The sequence below is a fragment of the Drosophila obscura genome, unplaced genomic scaffold (genome assembly GCF_018151105.1).
Source record: "Drosophila obscura isolate BZ-5 IFL unplaced genomic scaffold, ASM1815110v1 contig_150, whole genome shotgun sequence".
NCBI classification, from domain to species: Eukaryota; Metazoa; Arthropoda; class Insecta; order Diptera; family Drosophilidae; genus Drosophila; species Drosophila obscura.
This window is the reverse complement of record NW_024542736.1, coordinates 4,990,426-5,009,624: the sequence shown is the minus strand read 5'-3', so window position 1 is coordinate 5,009,624 and position 19,199 is coordinate 4,990,426. Positions and strand designations below refer to the sequence as shown.

The 19,199-nt window shown below is 44.3% G+C and overlaps 2 protein-coding genes across 3 annotated transcripts; one reads left to right on the top strand and one right to left on the bottom strand.

Moving 5' to 3' along the window:
- Positions 1 to 9,076: 9,076 nt before the first annotated feature.
- Positions 9,077 to 10,315, bottom strand: LOC111069040 (zinc finger protein 330 homolog). The gene is made up of 2 exons (XM_022358922.2): positions 9,751 to 10,315; positions 9,077 to 9,677 (listed from the first exon to the last, which is right to left on the bottom strand). The coding sequence occupies exons 1-2, from the start codon at positions 10,240 to 10,242 to the stop codon at positions 9,225 to 9,227; spliced, it is 945 nt and encodes a 314-aa protein (XP_022214614.1). The 5' UTR covers positions 10,243 to 10,315; the 3' UTR covers positions 9,077 to 9,224.
- A 2,348-nt stretch (positions 10,316 to 12,663) lies between these two features.
- On the top strand, positions 12,664 to 17,193 carry LOC111068818 (heterogeneous nuclear ribonucleoprotein A1). Of its 2 annotated transcripts, XM_022358569.2 has the most exons (6): positions 12,665 to 12,820; positions 12,963 to 13,437; positions 15,330 to 15,520; positions 15,595 to 15,898; positions 16,253 to 16,347; positions 16,848 to 16,936. In XM_022358569.2, the coding sequence occupies exons 1-5, from the start codon at positions 12,770 to 12,772 to the stop codon at positions 16,327 to 16,329; spliced, it is 1,098 nt and encodes a 365-aa protein (XP_022214261.1). In that variant the 5' UTR covers positions 12,665 to 12,769; the 3' UTR covers positions 16,330 to 16,347; positions 16,848 to 16,936. The 2 variants fall into 2 exon arrangements, with proteins under 2 accessions (XP_022214255.1, XP_022214261.1); XM_022358563.2 differs by lacking the exon at positions 16,253 to 16,347 and having other exon boundaries at positions 12,664 to 12,820; positions 16,848 to 17,193.
- The last annotated feature ends 2,006 nt before the right edge of the window (positions 17,194 to 19,199 follow it).

The following is a 19,199-nucleotide window of genomic DNA, read 5'->3' as shown; positions in this document are numbered from 1 at the left end:
AAATTAAATGTAGAAAGGACTAACAGAAAGGTGTAAAATTATGTGGAATGAAAATTTGAATAAATAAATAAACAATACATGGAACTTAAATGCAATTCAACATTTGAGGCTTTTATTGTTTTCCCTTAAATTCATTAATCACATTTAGCATATTGGGATGGTATTTTCCAGGCTATCCATTTCGCTTAAATCAATTGAAATGGTTTACTTGATTAGGAACCCAAGAGCCGGTTTTCTCCCACCAAACCAGTCCATCGAATAGATCTCCCAGCACTACTGAGAGCAGAGCCCCATCCACACAGAGGTTCGCCCAAATTGATCATGCGAAAGAATGTTTTCGAGATGTTTCTAGTTTCTGTTCTCTGCTCACAGAATGCTCGGACTGATCGGACTGCTTGGACTGCTCGGACTCTTGGAAGTTAGCACATGGCTGCTAATTAAGTATTCGTTGCCTGAAAAATTAACTTTCCAGCTAGGTGCCTATGTGCCTGTTGGCACTTTTGCTGTGGCAGCAGCAGTAGCTGGCGACAACGAGACTGCGGCAAGTTTTATACCAAAATAACCACCTCTTTTTTTTTATCTACGAGTATCTATCTAACAATATGCCAGGGCTCAGGTCTGCTGCGCCTTGGGCTCGGGGCCCAGAAGCCAATGACGAGCCGTAGCGGCAGCCGAAAAGCTGTCAAATTGTCGAAAAAAAATAATTGTTATCGTGCTTCATCCTCATGTTATTGAGTGGCCGGCCATGTTCACACGGAGCGAAGTTCCACATCCACTTCCAGGCACAGATACAGACACATATACAGATACAGATACAGCCGCAGAGATACATTTGTATCGAGACATGTTGGAACAAACAATTCAATTAATTGTTGTAGAGCGGAATATGTCACATTCGGGGATACGGATGGTTAAGTGCGGTGTTCCATGTAAGCTCAACTTTTCGGTAGTTTATTGATTTACAAGCTTTGGTGCGCTATCTCAGATACAATACATAGATGTATATTTACGAGTACTAGTACAAGGGGGGGAACAGACAACTGGGACTGGGACTGCGACTGCGACTGGAACTTATCGCAATGCGTTGTGATTTTTGGAGTGTCGAAACGCCAAAGCAAATATGATTGAAGTTTTATTTGCTCAGTCCGCCCGATTGGGTCTTAATTACTTCCGAAAACAATGACAATGATGATGACCGGTGGCGATACGAGCGGCCGTGCAGCTAACTCCGAAGGCATTAATCAATTTACAACGAGATTTAGGCAATGGAATCGGTAAAATATAAAATAAATACAAATACAAATAAAATTTGAATACCGGTTTGGGGTCTCTGGCGTTTTCTGGCTATCATTCATAAACTTTTGCCGGGGCTGACATGAAAATTAGCTCTTCAGCCAAGGCAGACAGCGTCGAGATCGCTGCGAGACTGGAGCTGAGGATGAAGCGGAGATGCTGATGCTGAAGAGTCTGCAGAGACTTTGGAAGAGACCTCTGAAGAGTACCAGCACCGGCACCAGCAGTCTCGTCTCATAGCTGTTGATCATGGTGATGACTATGTAAAAAGCAAACTGGCACACAGCTTTAGATGCTTGAGATGTGTTGGCCGTTTGTGTTAATCCCATCAAGACCCAGCACATTATCAAGTAGCAACAACACGGCAGCATGGCAGAAACTGGAGCTGGAATATGGAGTTGGAGATGGAGTCGCAGTCGGAGACGGAGTCAGACTTGGAGTTAGAGTTGGAGCTGCATGTGGTGAGTGCTCGAATGTGCTCCAATGGAGGCTCCATCTCTACATCAACGGCACAAGTGACATAAGTGGCGCTTACACGATGATGCGTGCGCATCCAACAAGCAGCCAGTCAGCCAGTCGGCCAGTCAGCCCCACACACGGGCCTCCAGCTCAGGGCTTAAAGGTTGTCTTCATCATTTTGTAAGAGTCATCACCATCACATCGTCTTCATGAGGGGGATCATCTGTGGGTCAGAGCTCAGCTCAGCTCAGCTCAGCTCAGGCCCCAGAGAGACTCTGTCCCTCAGCTGATAAGAATGTGTGATGTGCCATGGAGTTGTTAAAAGCAGCGCCGCATACTCACTCGTACTGTGCTGCCGCTTCGTGTGTGGTCCATCATCGATTTCGATTGATAACAGAATTTCGGATATCTCTGCTCTATGGGTCACACATCTGGTTGCGGTTCTGTCTCTCTGTCTTTGTGTCTCTCTGTCTTTGTGTCTCTCTGTCTTTGTGTCTCTGTGTCTGTCTCTGGGTGAGTCTCCTCCTGGTTGGCCATACGCATGACGTGACGTGCCGTGCCGTGCCGCTGACGTGCCAAGTGCCATTGAAAATGGCAAGTCATTGGCATTTCAACTGGACATGCGGCACCCTTGTTGGCCAGAGTCTCTCTGACGCTGACTCTGACGCTGACTCTGACTCTGTGGCAGTGACTGTAACCGTCGTAACATCCTTCGACGCATAACGGGCAGGACCGGGCACGACCGGGCAATACCAGATCCAGATTCCCTTCCTAGCCCTCAATGATGACGCAGCAAACGGCCAAAGCGTTAATTTAATAATGGCCAAAATATATATGGAAGGCAGTCAGCTAACAATAATTTGGTGCAATATAAAAGGTGCTCGTACATATGTCTGGCTGACACGGCCCTGGAGGTGTGTTTGTTTTCGTGGCTGCTGCCTAGAAGTAATCGTTACACTTGGCTGCCCCACAGTCAGAGCTGGAAAGTCAATGACATCTAGAGCAAACAACCGAAAGTCGGATTCAATCAATAGAAAAGAGAGTGAAAACCAGAAGAGAAACTTGGGCAAAGGAAGCAGCTGTAGGACACACAACAACAACGCATACATTTTCAACTGATTGACTCATCCGATTTGTGCTGCCTGTAGGCAGATTTCTGCGCTAAAAATTGGCATACAAATCAGATATTTTCACTGCTCGCCACAATAATTGGCAAGGCAAACAAAGATTCCCAGACAGTGTGGACCGCCGCAACACTTCATAAATAGTTTTCATTTGCCAGCAGCTACTGCAGCATACCACACCACACCACACCACAGCACAGCATATACCTTACACCATATAGTACCATAATACTCCGCCTCCTAATCGAAAGACGGTGTGAAGTTCTTGTGATTCACTCGCCTTTGGTCGGTGCAAAATCAAAGAGAACTCAGGCCAAGCGTCCGGCAAAAGCATCATAAAAAGGTTGTATCTTGTAGATGGCAGCCAGAAGAGTTCATTGATTTTCTGTGGGGCAACTCAATCAAAAAATAAAAAAAATCAGAAAGACATAAAACAAAAAACAAAAGACCAAAATAAAAACAGAAGAACTTGGGAAAACGCGCACGGCGGTGGCACTCTATTAGCACCTTTAAAGCACAATTTACAACAAACATTTACAACTGTCAATTGGCAACAAAGCAAGGGCCAATGGCCAGAACAGAGCGGCTAAGACCAGGCGAAGAATTAAGGATACAGGTCACACAGCAGAGCTCACAAAGGCACCGCCAGTGCCAGAGCCAGAGCCAGTGCCAGAGCCTGTGTCTGGGGATGGGATGGTGCTGATTTTTAGGGAACTGCCTGATGGAAGCTGACGAATCGCCGGCAATTTGTTAGCATTAACACACAAAAACTCTCATTGATGAGAACGAACGAACGTGTATCAAGAGCATTTAATATATATGGTTATATCTGTCACATGCTTGTGTGTGTGTGTGTGTCTGTCTCCGTGATGCAGTTTAAAAACGAAATTAATAAAAATTTCACTTGAATTGACAAAGTGGCCGAACGCCGTGACGTTCCACTGACGACAAGTGCCACTTGACAAGCTGCCGAACTTGAAATATTTTTTCCACAATAAAGACTGGCATAATAATTCATTGTTATATAGAAGTCTGACTCTGACTCTGACTCGGTCTCAGTCTCGGTCTCGGACTCCTTCTGGGGTATGGCTGGCTGATGTTACCTGTCCGCCAACCTCGTCGCACAGCCACAGAGACAGCCACAGCTGGCGATTAATCTTGACATTGGGACGATATACCGACGACATGTACTGTACGGACAATATATGCCATATTCTGGAATATATAAATTCCATTCCATTGTTGACAAATAAATAATTTAGCCAGATACACAATGACGAGTGTTTAGCCTCTGAAAAGACGCTCTCACAGTCCGTTTTGATGGCACTTGCATGTGAGATCATTATCATTATCATTGGTCAGGCCCACGTGCAGAGCACGCGGCCAGGACTTGTAAAGGGATGTACAAATAGATTCCCAGGCCACGACAAGTGCAGGTCAGCATAATCACCATTACCATCATCATCATCATCGACATCGACATCGACATTGCCATAATGAACCGCAACTACTTTAATTACACACTTAGCCTCGAGCGAAACTACACTGCTCATCACAGTATTTCCCAAGTGCTTGGGACCATGGATAAAAACGAAAACAGAGAGCAGAGAAAAGCGATGAAAATTAAAGGGGATCAATTCATTCATTAATTATTGCAGTAAAGTGGAAAATATATGCAGAAAATTCAATCAAATCTACAATTTATTTCAACACCATCTTCACGTCCGTTCAACCCTCTGCATTGCTGGCACACACTTGCCGAGCAATAAAGCAAAACATAAACCAAACCCTGCGGAGCAGTGTAAGTAGAGGTTAATAACTGTAGTTGGCCGTGGGCGCAGGTCGTGGGGGTGTGGTTCGGATGGCTCGGCAATTGTAATGCAAAGCGCGCGCGTCTGTGTGTGTGTGTGTGTGTGTGTGTGTGTGTGTGTGTGCGAGTGTGGGTGCTTCCAGCCAGGATCCCCTCGGGCGTATTGCAAAATTCAGTTTCATTCGATGCCAAAGCTGAGCCGCATCTCGACGCTCAAGTGGCGGCCCGCCGGGCTATTGACAGAAATCAAAACCGGACCGGGACCGGGAGCGGGAACGCGGCAAGGGGCAAGGGGATGGAGCACAGCTCAGTGGGATCAGCCGGCAGTCGCCCAAATGGCAAACGCTTTTCGTACTTTGTTTTTTCTTCCGTTTGGGATGATGTCGACAATAGGTTGCCGGTTGCCGGTTGCCAGTTGCCGGTTGCCGGCTTATCACGGCATCAAAACAAATTCGTTTGAAATTAATGCGGAGATTTGCTTTCATTAGTTGGCTGTAACTGTAACTGTGGGCAAGCACAATGGGTGGAAAGCAGGTCTAGGCATTGGCTCTGGCATTGGCACTGCCACAAACCACCAACCAACATTCGCATCCACGACACGCTCTGAGCTGCGGCTAATCCCTAAGCAAAACTTTTGGTTGGTGGAAGGTCCCTGCCTCTTGCATTGGGCCCAACTTTCAGTCCTGCCCGACACGTGGCCCTCAATTGTTACTCAGTTACCTCCCCTGCCCTGCTCTGCCCTTCCCTGCCCTGTCCGATTGTATTTGGAATCGCTTTTCGGGCTGCGTCATCACTTTGCATTAAGGTGAGAATCCATTGCATAGGATGGATGCGTGCCCGTTCCTCCCCCTCCCGCCCGCTCCCTGCCGCTCACTCCCGTTCCTAATGTGACAGTTTAATTGCAGGTGAGACACACTGGTCGCGTGGCCAGGGAAGCGTCGCTGATGCAATTAGACAGCCAACGACTTTCCCATTGTCCTGCGCTGACTTCTCAGCTGGTTGTGCGGGTGAGCACAAGGCTCTGGTTCTGGGCATCGGTGTCCTTGCTGGTTGCCCCCTGCTGTGCGGCTGCAGTGCGGCATGCCAGGCCAAAGCTCCTTTCTGGGCACAATTGAAAAGAGATGACTTTGTAACAGCTTTTGTGTGAGGGCTTCCCATGCTGCACCTTTGACAGAAAGGACTTGTAAAGCTCTAAGTTTGGGAGCTTGAACATTTTTGAATGATTTCTGCAGCAAAAACTCTTCGGAAATTAGCAAATTTCTTAACTTCTGGAAGTGTTCCTTCAAAAGAAACCATTAATAATGGGACTTTCGGGTTTTTAATTCCCTAAAAAAGTTTTGTAAAATTTTTAGATTATTTTCTAGATTTTATCGGTAGGAACTCTTTTACATTTTCTATTTTCATGGCTGCTCAGGCAACTCTTTATAGAAACCTTCTAAATTGGATATCGGCTGGGAACATAATTATTCTTTTTCAAGCTTTGATCCATACAATTCCATGGACTCTCCCCGAACCGAACAAAAGTCTCTAGCTGCAAACTAGATCAAAGGCGTTCGCTGGCCCCCAGCCTGCTATCCGTATCCCCTCTCCACTCCACTCCACTCCAATCCAGCGACCCTCGACCACACACTCTCACACACCCACAGTCGAAAAAGTTTCTCACATTACATCACGGGCCAGCGAGGACGACGACTAAAAACAACAGCAAGAACAAGGACACGAGGAACTGGAGCAGCGCTCTAAATGGACAGCGAGCAACATCGTTTAATATTGATGGGCATTGTTTGAGCTCTTTATGATGGGAAAGTGAGGCCTCTGCCAACGCTATTTTCCTCTCTCTCTCTTTGTTGCTGTTGCTGTTGTACTTCAAGTGAATATTTAATTAAATTGTTTTCTAATAACCACGCGCAACTTTGTTGTAGGGCCCTGCACGCGCCCGCAAGCGTCGAGCGGCGGCAGGACACGCGGCGGCAGTGGCTACCAGGCCGGGAAACGGGAACCGGGAACCGGCAACCGGCAACCAGGACCAGGACACACCTTGTTGTGCCAACAACATTAGCAAAGGCCAAAAAATAAAAATAAAACACAAAAAATGGGAGGGAAAACGGAGCAGAGCAGAGCGGAGCGGAGCCACCCCTTTGCTGCGTATCCTGGGCTGGCCTATCTGTCCTTTCCGGACGCTTCTAATTTTCCAAATTACGCACCATCAATCATCGCAAGTTGCGGCAGCAGCACCAGCCCTGACGAGCGCCTGTCGATGGCGCTGTCGATGTAGATGATGTTGATGATGACGTTAGAAACTATGCCACATCAGGCACTCCACTACCAACCAAATCCACCCACCCACCCACCAGCCAATGGTAGCAGTCCCATGGCGCAATCACTTGAAGCAAACGACGTTACGGCAGCCGCAAGAAAAAATTAAATTAAACTTCAAGTGTCCGCAATGTGATGGTGGTGGTGGGAGCAGGACGAAGCCGAAGCAGGTCCTTTTTTCCAGGCGAATGCAGCCTGGCCTGGCCATGGGAATCTTCTCTGGTGCAGGCTGTTTTCCGTCGTAATTAACGCTAATTGCGTTTGGCCATAAGCCGGACTTTTTGACTTTTCCACGTGTTTTTCGGATTGTCCCAAGGATTTTCCCACCTAATCCTAAACCCGGCCCGAACTCTCTTTTTGTTATGGCTTGACTTCGCGCAACCAAAATATTTGCATTGCATAAATAAGCAAGAGATAATGCTGATGCTGATGCTGATCGGAAGTGAGTCTCTAAAGGGGGTTCCTAGAAACTCTGCCATTCCGTGTATCCTGATCTCTGTGGGACTTTAAACTCTCGATGGTTAGCTAACTGATGGACCGACCCTCCATCTGGTAATTGAGAATGCACTCCATCTAATGAAAATGGTCATCATGATGGGAAGTGGCCAAAGGGATGGGATGGGAAGGGATGAATGGCTCAAGGATTAATATCGCAGTGCAATTAAGAGCTCAATCACAGTGACTTGACTCGGCCCTTGTTTGCTTCTCTCTGATTACATTTATGGAATTATTATTGATGTTTGGCAGTGACCACCACAGAGCAGTGTCCAAAACAATTCCCTACTTCCCACTAACCCACTGTCCACTCTCCACGGGCCAGGGATTGGGATTCAGTTGGTTAGCCCCCATCATCATCATCATCATCCAGCCCACGCCCAATGGCATTTCTAATTTCGTTGAGTAGCGCAGCCCTGACTTCCTCTTCGCTCGGACATTGGGACATTGGGCCTGGCCATTTTGATTGAAATGCAGACACAAAATGCTGGCAGGCAGCCATTATATTTAAGCTGGCCCTGATCTATGCCATCGGTATGTGGAAACAGTGATTCCTCGATTAAGTATACGTACAAATCGAAGAGATTATTCCCATCATTTATTTCTTGAGCAATTGGATTGGCTTGGAGCAATGGGAGCAATCGTTCCAAATCTTAGTGCATTCCTACATTGAATATTACTTGATATTTCATACAACTGGAACAAGCACTTTCGGTTTCGTTGAGTACAATCTAACGAGTCGTCACTGTATTTATGTGCATATAGTATATGTATGTACATGTGCATGCCATATCCTCTCCCATACTAATCTGTATTATGTACACAGTTGATTTGCCTTCCCACTCACCCAATCCTCCAACATATTCCTATTCCACACACACTCGCACAGGGATATACTCGTACATGTACGAGACGATATGATTTCATTCATATGCAGAGGAACTGAACTATACTATGCTCCTTTTCACTCTCTCTCTCGCTCTTATCATTGATTTGCAATGCCTGAAATGTTTCTGCCTGACGATGATGATGATGATGGGGTTCTGTTTGGTGCCCCCCCTTTCCTCTTATGCCTTTCCCTCGCTGATGTTGTGCTCTTCTGCTCTGCCTAACTGCCAAACATTTCCCAAATGTTCCCAAAAATTCTGTCTGTGTGCGTGCGAGTGTGTTGGAGTGCGTGCGATGGATTGGATGGATGTGTGCGTGTGTGTTTGCCATCGTTTTTGGAAATATTATATGCTCATACCTCCGTTTTCGAGTAAATTGTGTAAATATTTGCGTTCGTAAGTGGATTGGAGATGGATGAGTCTATCAACAGAGGAGTCAGCCAGCGTCGTTGCCGGCAGCGCCGCTGGCATCGCCATCATCATGTGCCCTTAGCACAGCTGCCTGATTACGGCAGCCATCCTTCCACTTCTCCCCATCCTACTATAGATGGAGGTCCACCGGGCCACCTTCAATCTATGGCCAATTGGCCAAGAGCCAACTTGGAGCTTGTTGCATTCGTCCGAGGCCACAAAAACAACCAAGGTTGGCCAGGTGAAGCCTGTTGCCATGACTGGGTACAGTCTGAATTGTGTTGATTTGACAACTGAATTTATTTCACAATTGCATTACAGGCCCAACAATTACACAGCCAAAAAACTGATTAAGTGAGTCATTAATGGGCCTTATAAAGGGGGTACAAATGCAGATCTAATCTGATCTATTAATCAGTTTTACAGATCTTATTTTGTGGTTTTCTTTTCGGCTGCATCTTTCTCCGCCTCGCTGGCGCTCGACTCCTCTTCATCATCATCATCATCCTCATCATCGTCGTCATCCTCGTAATCGTCATCAGATTCATCGGATGCGTCGTCGCCGTAACCGCCAGTGGCACCGCCACCGTAGTAGCCGCTGCCGCCGCTAGCGCCACCGCCATAGTAGCCGCCATAGCCCTCTTCGTCATCACTGCCACCTTGCTGTTGGCGGCCAAACTTGTGCGAACGCGTCGACATGCTCAGATCCTTGGTGACGGACGTGTCGTAATTGCACTTGGGACAGGGAATGGCCTTGTTCTTGTCGTACTTGAAGCCCTTGCGGCGCACATGATCCTCGCAGTAGCAGGTCTTGCAGCGCAGGCACGAGTACTGTCCCAAACGGTTGCACGACTGGCACTTGTAGTTCTCCGACTCCAGCACCTGGCAGGGCAAAAAAACACCATTCAGTTTAGTTGGTAGGAGAATGGATAAATGGACTTGCAGGTGGACTGACCTGACAACTAGCTTGGTGCTCGAACTGATCGTCCTCGCACAGGAAGCCATCGCAGAAGGAGCACTTGAAGATGCGCCCGCCGTGCTCCCAAACGCCACGTTCGCACTCCAAGCAGACGGCGTTCTGCAGTGGACACGTGCAGGCATGGCTGGTCAGGCACTTGCGGCCGTGGCACACCCAGGCCTCGCAGAAATCGCAAATGGCGCCCACCATGCCCATGCCGGTGGTGTACACGCCGGGATGCTTCACCACGCAGTCGCCCGTCTTCAGCATGCACTTGATCTTCCCACATTGGGCACAGATCGGCAGCCGCTGCAGACTTTGGCAAAAGTAGCAGAACGCCCGAGACTTTTGCTTCTTTTCGCACTTGTCGCAGTCCATCGGCGCATTGCAGGGCACATCGGCCAGCGGGGTTTCGCGGGTGCGAATCTCCTTGAGGCGCAGCTTTTGCTTTTCAGCCTTTTTGCGCTGTCCTGTCTTTTTTTTCGGCATTTTTTTAACAAATTATTATTAATTTATGCTAAATGAAACGGCTAGTGTGACCAAAATGTGACCGGCCAGAAATGCTGAAATACTTCGAACTAATTATGCTGATCTGGCAACACACTACGACACTAAAAGCTGGCTGCTGTGACAATAGTAAAATGTAGCTATCGATGTAACAAAAATGCAATTATCGATATAAATTTTTCGCTCTCTCAAAGAGAAACTTGGTTGCCCAGCAACAAAGACGTCACATCAACATTTGCGTTTTATGCTTTGGCCGATTTTGTCTAAAAGTTTTTATGTAAACAATGCAATAAAAGAACTTCTGAGAACTAACCAATCTTGTAGAAAATTGATGTATCCATCTGATAAAATTATTTGTTTACGGCTGAGAGGGCCAACTATCTAGTAATATTAAACGGAATATCAAAATGATGGAATACGATTTCAGTCAATAAAATATATCGTTAACCCTTTGTTCACCATGGGGGTATTTAATATTTCCACGAAATTTATGTAACTTTAACACAAAAACACAAAATATCGATATTATTCGCCCATTGTGAAGAGTTGCAAAATTTGCTCCAATTGGTGCAAATTTGCTCGCATTCGTGCTCTCTTTTAAGTGGAGAATAGAGTGTTTTGTGGAGACTTTCATCTCATTTTCGTGGTGTGGCAGCATGTTGGGGAAATGAACTAGCAGCATTGTTGTGCAATTTTGGCACTAAATGAGCAACAATCTGCATACCTTGGGAAAATGGATATTATGGACTTGAGATATTGTTTGTAATTTCAGGCTCCAATTAATGCAGAAACTACTCAGTTTCTGTTTTAAAGACATTAACCAAATTTTGCATCTCACGGGTTCCAAAAGGTATTAGAACCGGGATAAATGTATAAATAAAACACAAACATATGCATTTAGAGGTAAAAAAACATGTCAATCTAGGATCAAATCATAAATAATGTTTTAATGGAGCTTGGACAAAACATTTAACATCAATTAAAAGAAATAGGTATACAAAAGTCCATACGCATGAAGAAACTTGGTTGACCGCACACTGACGTCACATTTAGTCAAAATTTAAGTTTTATGCTTTGGCCGTTTTTGTTTGAACCTTAATATGAAAACAATCCAAGAAAAAGCATTCCCAAAACTAACCAATCCTGAACAAAATTTATGTATCTATCGGATAAAATTATTTGTTTATGGATTAGAGGGCCAACTATCCAGTAATATTATAGCCTTTTTACACTGGGCGCGTCTGCTATCGATATCGGAACAGCGCAATGAAGCAGAAAAGGCGTTTACACTGGAAGACGCGCCTTGAATTTTGTTTTGGGTGCTTGATGACAAGGAAAGTAAACAAATTTGAGAAATCAACAGAATTATGCGAGACGACAGAAAATGGACGAAAGAGAATTGATTCTTATATTTATTTATTATTTTCAGCATTTCTTTGTACAGCTTGTGGGAGGCCTTCTTAAAATTATGAAAACCATCGAAGTTCGTCCCAGCAGTGTCATAATGGCATCAGGGGATCACAAAAATGTCGTATGATAATAATACAATCAGTTTCAAGTATTTTATTTCATTTTATGTATATTTTCACCTTTTTGCACAACCATTCATTTTAGCGCCAAAATTTGATTATTTAACTACAAGGGTTTGTTGTTCTTAGAGGTGATAGTTGCGCTGTAGGCAGAAAAGTGCAAAAATGTGCAGTTAAGCGCAAAAGCAATCGAATATATCGAATAGACGCACATGAACCAGATCCCGAACCAAAATTTCCCCATGCTTAACCTATGTAAAATAAACTGCGTTTTCGCCGACGCAAAGAAGCATGACGCAGTCCCAATGTAAACAGCCTATTAAACTGAATATCAAAATTGACGAATTTCATATCACAAAATATCACGGTATGGCACCCCGCAGCAACTACGAATTGCACGAGTCTGGCAGCGCCACAAAACGACGACAAATTCGTTTTATGCTGTTTTTGTTTGAACCTTAATATGTAAATAATCCAATAAAAAGGACTTCTGAAAACTTGCCAATCTCTTAAAAAATGTATGTATCTATCGGATAAAATTATTTGTTTAGGGCTGAGAGTCCCAGCTAGCTGGTAATATTAAACGGAATATCAATATCGAGGAATATCAAAGTCGAATGTTTTGAAAAAAAATATCGATACTATCGTAATAGTATCGGGCTCAAATAATTATTAAACAACCACTGAAACCTTTTAGGAACTTGTCCATTGTAAAAATTAGATGCCACCTGTCGATTTTTTTTACAAATTTGTCTTCGTATTTTATAGCAGCCAATCCAAACATATCAAAAGCGCAACGACTGTAGCTCGACTAGCAGTAAAATATCGATACTATCTATAGTACCCTCTTTGGTGTGACACCTCTACCGGACTTATCGTTATCGTCACTCTGTCACGCTAGACGCTTGTGTCTGTGAATTTTCTGTGAAAAAATTTTAATATAAAGTGAAGCGAAGCATTAAGCATTGAAAATAGTTAAAATGGGCGGCCATAACGATAATCAGAACGGAAACTCCAACGGCCACGATGATGTAAGTAGATATTTGTCGGAATTATGATTTTTCCATTGCGTGTCTCAGCGGACGCCATTTTGAAAATTACGCATGTGCCTTCAAGTGAAAGCGAGGTTAGGTTTGGCTGTGAAAAAAATCAATAATTTGCTTGTGTTCTTAGGATATTACCGAGCCGGAGCATATGCGTAAACTGTTCATTGGTGGTCTGGACTACCGCACCACCGATGATAACTTGAAGGCGCACTTTGAGAAATGGGGCCAAATTGTCGATGTGGTGGTCATGAAGGATCCACGTACCAAGCGCTCGCGGGGTTTTGGCTTCATCACCTATTCGCACTCGACCATGATTGACGAGGCCCAGAAGGCCCGTCCCCACAAGATTGACGGACGCGTTGTTGAGCCTAAGCGTGCCGTGCCACGCCAGGACATTGACTCGCCGAATGCTGGGGCCACCGTCAAGAAGCTGTTTGTCGGCGCCCTCAAGGATGACCATGATGAGCAGAGTCTGCGCGACTACTTCCAGCACTTTGGAAGCATTGTGGACATCAATATTGTCATGGACAAGGAGACTGGCAAGAAGCGTGGCTTTGCCTTCGTTGAATTCGATGACTACGATCCCGTGGACAAAGTTGTGTGTAAGTAGAAAGGCATCTTCATATAGTGTATTCTAGAAGCCCGGACCATTTTCAATGGTAAGAAGAGAAAAGAAATCTACTTTTTATTAGCTATCCACCCTGTATTGCGCCACAACGGCCTCAAGCTAGAACAATCCACCCTCGTCACTGTTCTGCTCATTGTAACACGTTACAACGTCATTCAGTTACATGTTCTTCACAGTCCCAGCTCCGCATAGCAATGTTCGATGTGTCTGTGCGGCGTTTCATGACTGTAAAAAAAAATCCCAGCCAGTATTATATCATTGTTGCTGGTGCTTGCGTGCATCAGCGATGAAAGAGTATTTGGCATAGTTCCTTACAAATAAAATGTGTGACCTTACACCCTTTGAAACACCAGAACAACCCTTCACAGGTACACAGTACTGACAAACTGTCTGGTTTGATCCAAACGCCCGAGCAGTTTCTTTTTAAACGCTGTGAGATGAATGATAGCGTCGGCTAAGCTATGTTATGCGAATGTAAATCAAATCACTATTTAGTGTAACACGCAGCCTCGTTACACTTATAAATCTGTCTCCATGTACTTTAAATCAAATAAATACACAGTCCCAGCTCCGCACAGCAATGTTAGATGTGTCTGTGCGGCGTTTCATGGCTGTAAAATAAAACCCCAGCCAGTATTATATCATTGTTGCTGGTGCTTGTGTGCTTCAGCGATGAAAGAGTATTTGGCATAGTCCCTTACAAATAAAATGTGTGACCTTACACCCTTTGAAACACCAGAACAACCCCAGTACTGACAAACTGACTGGTTTGATCCCCACACCTGAACAGTTATGCTTAAAGCGCTGTAAGATGAATGATAGCGTCGGCTAAGCTATGTTATGCGAATGTATAAATCTCTATTCTGTGTAACACGCAGCCTCGTTACAATATCATCTAGTTCTATATTCCTCACAGTCCCAGCTCCGCACAGCAATGTTTGATGTGTCTGTGCGGCGTTTCATGGCTGTAAAATGAAATCCCAGCCAGTATTATATCATTGTTGCTGGTGCTTGCGTGCATCAGCGATGAAAGAGTATTTGGCACACCACTCACCATAAACACCGTGTGTCTTCATGATACAAATTACCCTTTGAAACAACAACAACAACCTTTCACATACACAGTACTGACAAACTGACTGGTTTTGATCCCCACACCTGGGCAGTTTCTTTTTAAACGCTGTGAGATGAATAATAGCGTCGGCTAAGCTATGTTATGCGAATGTATAAATCTCTATTCAGTGTAACACGCAGCCTCGTTACAATATCATCTAGTTCTATATTCTGTTTTATCAGTTCTATCATTGTTGCTGGTGCTTGTGTGCATCAGCGATGAAAAAGTATTTGGCACAGTCCCTACCATATTTTATCTCTGTTGACTAGACACCCTGTAAGTTTACATATGTATATGCTACAATTTCCACCTTGAAACTCGAGAACCATTCCCTTTTGGCTTCCACAGTACTGACAAACTGACTTGTTTGATCCCCACACCTGAGCAGTTTCTTTTTAAACGCTGTGAGATGAATGATAGCGTCGGCTAAGCTATGTTATGCGAATGTATAAATCTCTATTCAGTGTAACACGCAGCCTCGTTACACTCATAAATCTGTCTCCATGTACTTGAAATCAAATAAATACACAGTCCCAGCTCCGCACAGCAATGTTCGATGTGTCTGTGCGGCGTTTCATGGCTGTAAAATGAAACCCCAGCCAGTATTATATCATTGTTGCTGGTGCTTCTGTGCATCAGTGATGAAAGAGTATTTGGCACACTCATTCGAAGTTCTCGAGTGGAGAATGGAATGCCTAATAAAATGTTAATCAAATGTTAATTGGGGTTCACTTTCACTTGACTCTTTTCAGTGCAAAAGCAACATCAGCTGAATGGCAAAATGGTGGACGTGAAGAAGGCCCTGCCCAAGCAGAATGAAATGGGTGGCGGCGGCGGCGGTGGTGGTGGACGCGGTCAGGGTGGTCGAGGCGGTGGAAATCGAGGATCCAACATGGGCGGCGGTGGCGGCAGCTACGGCAATCAGAATGGCGGCGGTAATTGGGTAAGTGCATCGCTTCGATGAGACCCACTTTCTAATTGCATTATAAATTGACTGTCGTATGAATATTTTTTCAGAATGGCGGCGGTAATTGGGGAAATGGGGGCCGTGGGGGCAACGATAACTGGGGCGGAAACAACAACTTTGGAGGCGGCTACGGCGGCGGCGGCGGCGGCAACAATGGCTGGGGCAACAACATGGGTCCCTGGGATAATGGCAATAGCGGAAGCAACTTTGGTGGCGGTTCCAATTGGGGAAACGGTGGGGGCAATGATTTCGGCGGGTACCAACAGAGCTACAGCGGCGGTCCCCAACGCGGCGGCAACTTCAACAGCAACCGCATGCAGCCGTACCAAGGAGGCAACTTTGGCAACAAAGCAGGTGAGAAAAATCGTACCGAATGAATCATCTTAAACAGAATAGACGCATTTGAGAGATTAGCACACAGTACCCTGACACCTAACTGTTAGAACATCGATAGAGTTTGGCAGTTAGCTTTAAGAAAAACACCATACTGTGAGGATAAACGGACGCTGGCCTCCGCTATGTTATGCGTACACACACATGTATACAAACAAACAAAAAGCATCCCAATACGTCGTAACACGCAGCCTCGTTACAGTTTTAGTTGTATTTTTGTAGTCCGCCTGGCGGACTGATGAGACTGATTATAATCAGTAAAGTATTTAGTAGAGAATGCTTATATGATCTTATGTGATCTGGGTTTTCTTTTAGGCGGTGGCAACCAAGGCAACTATGGCGGCAACAATCAGGGCTTCAATAGCGGTGGCGGCAACAGCCGCAGATATTGAGGGAGAATACCAGACGAGGTGAGACACCATTATCTGTTTAATTAGTTATGGTTTACGAAAGTAAAGTAAAGTGAAGTCGGTCCATTAACAACAACTAATCCAATCCATGGCCAATCAATCCATTAACCTTTCGTTTGGCTCTACAAGCGTATATCTGTTCTTTTGTTTTCTTTATCAACATAGCGAGTAGGCCATTTCAATTATCGCCATTGCTTTGGTAGTGTTTTGTAAAAGAATTTAGGACTGAAAATGCAAACTTGAACACCTTTTGTGTTCAAAAAACTTGAAGAAACGAAACTAAGCAACTATATCTATTCAATCTACCACATACATATATGAACATTAATTAAGACTATATACCAACTATTTATTTTATTTCGTAAACGTATTTAGAAAACAAAACAAAACAAAAACCAACCCATACCAATACCAATACCAAAACCAAAACCACCAATTAAGAATTCTCTTCGTATGCAACCTGTTTTAAATAACGTTTCTCATTTATCGACATTTTATAGGTGATAAATTAGAAGTCGCTCAGTATAAACCCAAAAGTCACAGTCAAGTAAACGATACGCAATTCAATGAGTATGAAGAAGTATGAAGAAGTTTTCCGAGCACCACAAACCATACCAAAACATGACAGAGAAGAGAAGAGAGTAATCAGGATCAGTGCAGAGCAGAGAAGTGGAGAGGAAAGGAAAGGAGAGCAGAGCAGAGCAGGAGAAGAGCAGTGCAGTTCAGACAGACAAAAAAAGAATGAGATGAGAATGAGAGATCAGTGCAGCAGTGCAGCAGTACAAGTACAGAGCAGAGCAGCAGTGTGTGTGCATCGATCAGAGGGCACAGATTGAATATCAGACAAAAGCATTATTCAGAGAGAGTCGAGTCGAGTCGCACACACACAGCATGCACACACACAACAAGCAGCAGTACACGTACACAGCAGCTGGCCAGGATTCGATTCGATTCGATACGATACGATTCCCTAATGCTTATTGCACTTGATGATTGATTACCCCTTCTATGAGACGCATCAAAAACAATCCAATACCCATAGAAATATATACTTAAATTCAAACCATTTGTAGCAACAACAACCAGTATAAGTAACATTGTAAATTAGAACAAAAGCGCGCGTACAAGCGAACATTTGTATATCCAATCCACACAATTTTTACCATCTTTTTACCAACATCATTTACCTTGTTACCGACCCTATAAATGCAATCAGCCATGTAAAACTTCAGGGCGGCAGCCGAGAGGCCCTCTTTATTTGTACGATTTCGATTATGTAGCAAGCTGGCGCCCATGCAACAATTGGGCTGTGGGCGTGACAATTTCTGATAATCAGTGCGCAGAAACACACACACAAACTTATGAAAATATGTATTACATTTTACGACTTTCACTAGGCTTAAGTTGTCATAATCTTAAACGAGTAGAGTGTGCGGTGTGACGGTAATGGTAATGGCAATGGCAATGGCAATCCATCCTTCAGCTGCCTGCCTGCCTGCCGCACGCTGCCTTAGCGTTAATTTACGTGTACGACTAAGAGTACCACACAATCACACATTCAAGTTCTAAGCGAACAGCTGAGCTCTGAACCGAACCGAACCCAACCCTAACCGTGTGGAGGAGTCTTAGCTTTCTTGTACGTACATATATAAGTGACGACATGGAACTAACTTATCTCCAATGTTTAGTTTTAATCAAGCAACAATTAAATGTAATCTACCTTTTAGCAATCAGTCTGTATGCAGTTGTCGTCTGAGGTCAGCGCAATTATAATTAACGAAATTTTACACATTAATGTAGCGAAATACAAGATTCGAAAATACATAAGTATATACAGCAACAATATGATGTAAATTCGACAAAAAAAAACCAAAAAAAAAAAACAAAACTTAAAACAAAATAAGAAATCTGTTTAGCTAAAGATTTGTAGTTTTTTGTGTATCTTTGAAATGTTGACATTGTAGCAGAGAGCAGCAGCGCATCAGCAGCGAAGAGAGATCTATCTGAGCAGAAGTGTAAGTTGGAGAAGTTGGAATGAAGGAGAGATTCGATTCGAGTCGAGGAAGAAAAGGAGGCAAGCAAGCAGCCAGCAAATTGTTATCGTAGCGTTTGTTGTCGGGCGGGCCATTCATTTTAACCACTTCATTTACGCGACTTTATCACAATTTCACCATCTCTCCCTCTCTCTTCCCCTGTAACATCCATGACATTTACAACTTTGTATTATTGTAATTTTTGTTGCAAGTTGGCTGAAAAGTAATGCGAAGCTACTAAGCAGCCACGGACCCGGACCATCCACATTTTGCTTGCAATTCGATGGGGGATCCGGCCCGGCCCATGGGTAAGTCTCCTTCTGCCAAAACAGCACAAAAGTTGTAATTTTCAGATGGGGCCCTCTGGGAATGTTGAACGCGCAGCCCAAGGAGGGGGAGGAAGCTGTACGAGTTCCCCACGGTAGAGGCTAAAAATAAGACTGATTTTGTACGTATTTCAATATTATTTTTAGTTTTATTATTTGACCTTCATAAATAAAGCAATATCATACTGAAAATCAACTTGTACGGGTTTTAATTATTTGGTTTTTAATTTAATTTCAAAATGTTAGTGTGCACACGGAAAATTGCGCGTTCACGGTAGTTTTACATTTGCGCTTTACAGCACATACTGACAGTTCTCTATGTTGCACTTAATAGCACCGATTGTGCCAACATCAACAGCTGTTAGATGTCCGTATATAATGGTATTTTTCGACTTGGTCAGTATATTCGTTCGTTAACCCATTGTCGACCAGGGGGGTATTTAATATTTCCACGAAATTTATGTAACTTTAACATACATATGTTACGCATTAC

Bases quoted from the DNA above. Each gene is read 5' to 3' on its own strand.
- LOC111068818 (XM_022358563.2), top strand. From the start codon at position 12,770: ATGGGCGGCCATAACGATAATCAGAACGGAAACTCCAACGGCCACGAT. The intron at 13,438-15,329 runs GTAAGTAGAAAG...GACTCTTTTCAG, and splicing joins TCCCGTGGACAAAGTTGTGT to TGCAAAAGCAACATCAGCTG. The intron at 15,521-15,594 runs GTAAGTGCATCG...ATATTTTTTCAG, and splicing joins AGAATGGCGGCGGTAATTGG to AATGGCGGCGGTAATTGGGG.
- LOC111069040 (XM_022358922.2), bottom strand. From the start codon at position 10,242: ATGCCGAAAAAAAAGACAGGACAGCGCAAAAAGGCTGAAAAGCAAAAG. The intron at 9,678-9,750 runs GTCAGTCCACCT...TTGCCCTGCCAG, and splicing joins AGCACCAAGCTAGTTGTCAG to GTGCTGGAGTCGGAGAACTA.